The sequence below is a fragment of the Prunus avium genome, chromosome 1, assembly GCF_965620075.1.
Source record: "Prunus avium chromosome 1, drPruAviu1.hap1.1, whole genome shotgun sequence".
NCBI lineage: Eukaryota > Viridiplantae > Streptophyta > Magnoliopsida > Rosales > Rosaceae > Prunus > Prunus avium.
In genome coordinates, this window is record NC_142284.1 from 1,063,728 (window position 1) to 1,068,508 (window position 4,781).

The 4,781-nt window shown below is 38.7% G+C and overlaps 1 protein-coding gene across 1 annotated transcript; it reads left to right on the forward strand.

Annotated features, from left to right (window-relative positions):
- The first annotated feature begins 1,659 nt into the window (after positions 1–1,659).
- LOC110766543 (uncharacterized) lies at positions 1,660–3,819 on the forward strand. The gene has a single exon (XM_021969880.2). It carries the CDS (start codon positions 1,660–1,662, stop codon positions 3,775–3,777), a length of 2,118 nt encoding a protein of 705 aa, XP_021825572.2. The 3' UTR covers positions 3,778–3,819.
- Positions 3,820–4,781: the final 962 nt, after the last annotated feature.

Here is a 4,781-nt window from a genome sequence, read left to right on the forward strand (position 1 = left end):
ACTTCCAGTTCATTGAGATCCCTTTCGTTATAAAAACAACATTTTTGAGGTTGTGGCAATGACCCTTCACCACTCTACATTACAACTGCAGCTGGCATGCTCGTCCTATCTGCCAGGTTACGCTGCACACTTGAAAGACCTACATGAATTTATCTCACAACTTCATGTGGATCACTGGAGTCCCATACTGATGTATCAAGCAGTTCAATGGACCTGCCTTCTGTGTATAGCATCCATGCCTAGAAGAATTGATCAAAAGTTCAAAACCATTGTGCTTAATTAAAAGAAGAAACAGAAACAAGTAATAAGTAAATCCTCTGTTCCTCTTCCCACTCACTATCTCTAGCACCAACACACCTATTCTTCAACTCATTGAAATCCTCTGTTTCTCTTCATGTGTAACCTCATTCTTCAACTCATTGAGTCCTTGTCTAGAATGTTTTGAGAGCCTTTTCACAGCTATTTCTTGTCCATCTTTCAATGTACCATGAAATCCATAAGCCACATGTGATGACCAAAATCCATACTATGTTGTTTGCAAACGTTCAATATACGGCTTGTATCCATAGTCCTGACCCAAATGACATGTGGAAACTGTCAAGCTAACTGTAGGGAGGACTATATTTGATTTTACCTTAAAGACTGATCCGAAACCACCTTCTCCAAGTTTATTGTTTTTTGAAAAGTTATTGGTTGCACAAACAAACAACAGCGGCCAAGTCAAATAATGGTAATTCCAGATCTTCCTTTTGGCCGGGCTTCAGTTTTCCTGTGAAATACGTAGTGAAGTAAATAATGTAGCATGGAACCTTAGATTAGAAAACAGAGAGGCAACAGCAAAAATTCCCTATAGAACTGAACCTACCTATCTTAGAAAATGGAGGGGCAGAAGAGTACAAAATCAAATAGCTTACCATATTTTTGTGGCTGGTTCTTCCTCACATATAATAGCAGGGCTAGGCCCAGGATCAGCAGTCCAGTAGACAACCCAGTACTGGTTACTATGATCTTTGTATTGTCTCCTTGATCTAGGAATGAAGTATTTGAAAGCAGAAGATTGAGGAGTCAGAAATTCATAAAGAAGAAAATCTTTACTTTTTATCATCCAACAAACAATTAATGCTAGTTTCTGAGACAATTCTAAAGAAATATTTTTCTAATAATGTCATAAGTTTTCTGACTCTATCTTGTTTCTAATCATGTCACTGTTGGAAGATTTCTTTCTTCTTTTTTTCTTGGTGGCTTTTATTTTTCTTTCAAACTTTGTTTTAAACAGCAAGACGATTCCATACCTAGTTCTGATGAAGCCATTCTTATGTAGATATCTTGCCCATGTATATTGGAATATCTTATATCAATCAGATCGCTGAACCACAGCAAGCACCCCCTTCCTCCATCTCGGATATCCAAATTTGCAAAAGCGGTGCAGAAGCAGTTGTTCATGCACATCATCTCACATTCCTTTTGGTTCATACTTCTGTTATACCAGGATTGTTCTGTACTTGGCAATTTCACCCAGAGTACTCCTTAAAGATGTCTCCACTGCAATTCAGTTGGGTCTTTCTCACATAGCTATATGACCAATCCACCAAGTCCCAGTCTTGTTGAAAGTTCGGTATAAATTCAAGCAGCTACATACTGGGGACTTGTCAGTACTACATGCACCATTTGGACCACCTATTCCATATTTGTCACAGATATCAGTTGGTTCTATTAGATACTGGGGACTTGGCATTTTGTTTTCCTTGCTTCCTATTTGACATGAATCACTCACATTCAACCTTTACTATTCATGGATTTCAAAATTGGAAGAGAATTGGTGGTAATCAATGTGTATTTCAAAGTCATGTAGGCAAGCTAAATTCACCACATCATCTTGCGATGCAAAAGTGGGTTAGCTTAAAAAACCCATCTATGCATATTGAAAATGTGGTAGAGAAGCAATCAAAGCAACAAGTGATGGACAATCGGTTGCGACTTACAACCACAATAGAGGGCATTAGGTATCTAGCAAATCAAGCATTGGCTTTTCGAGGTCACGATGAATCCGTTGACTCATCTAACCGGGGCAATTTCATTGAAATCTTGAAGTCTTTTGCAAGAATGAATATAGAAGTTGAGAAAGTTGTTCTAGATAAGGCTCCTCATAATGCTCAATATATTGCCCATGACATACAAAAACAGATTTTGCATATTTTTGCTACCAAGGTGAAGAAGAAAATTTGTGAAGAACTTGGGAAGAACTATTATTGCATTCTAGTTGATGAGTCACTTGATGAATCCGGTAAGGAACAAATGGCTATAATTCTAAGATTTGTTGATTGTGATGGATTTATTCGTGAACGCTTTTTCGATATTGTGAGTGTTGTAGACACTAATGCCTTGACTCTTAAAAAAGAGATATGCAAAGTGCTTGATAATAATGACATTCTAGTGGAAAACATGCGTGGCCAAGGGTATGATGGTGCTAGTAATATGCGTGGTTCATGGAATGGATTACAAGCATTGTTTCTTCAAGATTGTCCATATGCATATTATGTGCATTGCTTTGCTCATCGCTTGCAATTAGCATTAAATGGCGCGGCTAAAGATGTGAAAGTTGTATGGAGATTTTTTTCAATGTTGACTAACATTGTGAATTTTGTTAGTGCTTCTGCTAAGCGCCGTAATGAGTTAAATTTAATTCGAAAAGCTGAACTCAAAGAGTTGTTGGATTCTGGGGAACTTGAGACAGGTAGAGGACTTAATCAAACTCGTAGTTTGAAACGAGCTGGAGCCACTCGTTGGGGCTCTCACTATTCCTCTATTACAAGTTTGATGACTTTATTTAAAGAGACTAAGTTACTTCTTCAGGAAATCAGTGATTTTGGACCTAACCAACAATTTCGTGGAGATGCAGAAAGTAACTATATTGCTATGATGTCTTTTGAATTTGTGTTTTCGTTGGTCTTAATGGATAAAATTATGGGATTGACCAACTTTCTTTGTCAAGTGTTTCAGACAAAAACTCAAGATATTGTAAGTGCTTTAAATTTTGTTGAAAACACAAAAATGCAGTTCCAAGATATGAGGGCACATGGTTGGGATGATTTATTTATGAATGTGGTATCCTTTTGTGAACTACATGGTGTTGATGTTCCTGATATGGGTTCTCGTTATATGACGGGCACACGACGTTCTTGTCAACAAAAAGATTTTATTACAGTTGAACATTACTATCGCATTGATGTGTTTAATGATGTGATAGATTGCATGTTGAGGGAGTTAAATGACAGATTTCCAGAGCAAACAATTGAACTTCTTATTCTTAGCTCAGCATTGGATCCTCGTAATTCCTTCAAGTCATTCAATATTGAGCATCTATGTAAACTTGCTGAGAAATTCTATCCTGCTGATTTCATTCCAAGTGACTTGAAAGCTTTAGAAATTGAGTTGAGGTATTTTCAAAATGATATGCATCGCCTTCCATGCTTTAAGGGAATCACCACTCTTCCTCAGTTATGTCAACAATTGGTGGAAACAACTTTGGTAGAAAACTATCATTTGCTTTACAGGTTGATTCGGTTGGTGTTGACTCTTCCTGTCTCTACAGCAACAACGGAACGAGCTTTTTCATGTATGAGAATTATTAAGAATAGACTTCGGAGCACCATAGCGGATGAATTCCTTGCTGACTGCATGATCCTCCACATTGAAAGAGAGTTTGCTAATAGTATCGATAATGCAGAGATAATTGAGGAATTTAAGATTTCTAAGCCTCGTAGGGTAAAGTTTTAGATTTAAATAGTTTAGTTTTGTGTTGCATTGCATGTATTTGTTTTTTTTTAGTTTTTTTTTTTGTTAAGCTTTTATTTATGTATAGAGATGCATATTTGAGGGTAAGGCTCATTATGTCCCCCCTGACTAGGTGTATCTTTTTATTTTTATGAATGAAATTCACTCGTACCGTCGGGTTTTTAAGGTAAGTTTCGCCTACCTCACTTTTGAATCCTGGATCCGCCACTGAACCCAACCTTGGTTTCCATCACTCCCGATGTAGCTCAGCACAAATCCATCTTGAGTCAATGCCAGCCTGAAAAGAGTTGAGCTGTTGAGAAGCTTATAACCATAATATACTTCATCATCATTATCCAACACAAGATCATATGTTGGATTTATATTATGCATCCCACTAAATTGGATTCCATTCCATGGTGCATACTTAGTTCATCTTTTTGTCACGGTAATTTAAGAAGTTGTTGAACAGTAATTTGTTGATTTTTCAATGAGATATGATGTGCAGTTGGAGCTTTCTTCTCATGTTTTTGGTATTTTAGCCCTTAACCCTAAAAAAATATGACAAAATTGTATATTTAAAGATTATAGCCGAGCGGCTATACGCTTTAAATGTATACGGATAAATACATTCGAAAATTTTAAAGGTACAGCCGAGCGGCTATACTCTTTAAATATATCCCAGATGAACACGAAGCTTGCACTCGCAGAGGACGGAACTTACTCTTGCAGTCACTGCCTCTTTCTCCGAGTTCGGCACCGGAAAAAGACCCAACCCGCCTAGGCGCCACCTGGCCGCCTAGAGACCGCCTAGCGACCGCCTAGCCCCTTAGAGACCGCCTAGCCGCCTAGAGACCTCCTAGCGACTGGCTTGCACTAGCAGAGGACGGAACTTGCTCTCGCAGTCACTGCTTCGTCCTCCGGGTTCGGCACCGGAAAAAGACCCAACCCGCCTAGGGGCCTAGAGACCGCCTAGAGACCCCCTAGCGACCCCCTAGCCACCGCCT

Excerpts from the sequence above, each read along its gene's own strand:
- LOC110766543 (XM_021969880.2), top strand. The coding sequence starts at position 1,660 with ATGCACCATTTGGACCACCTATTCCATATTTGTCACAGATATCAGTTG.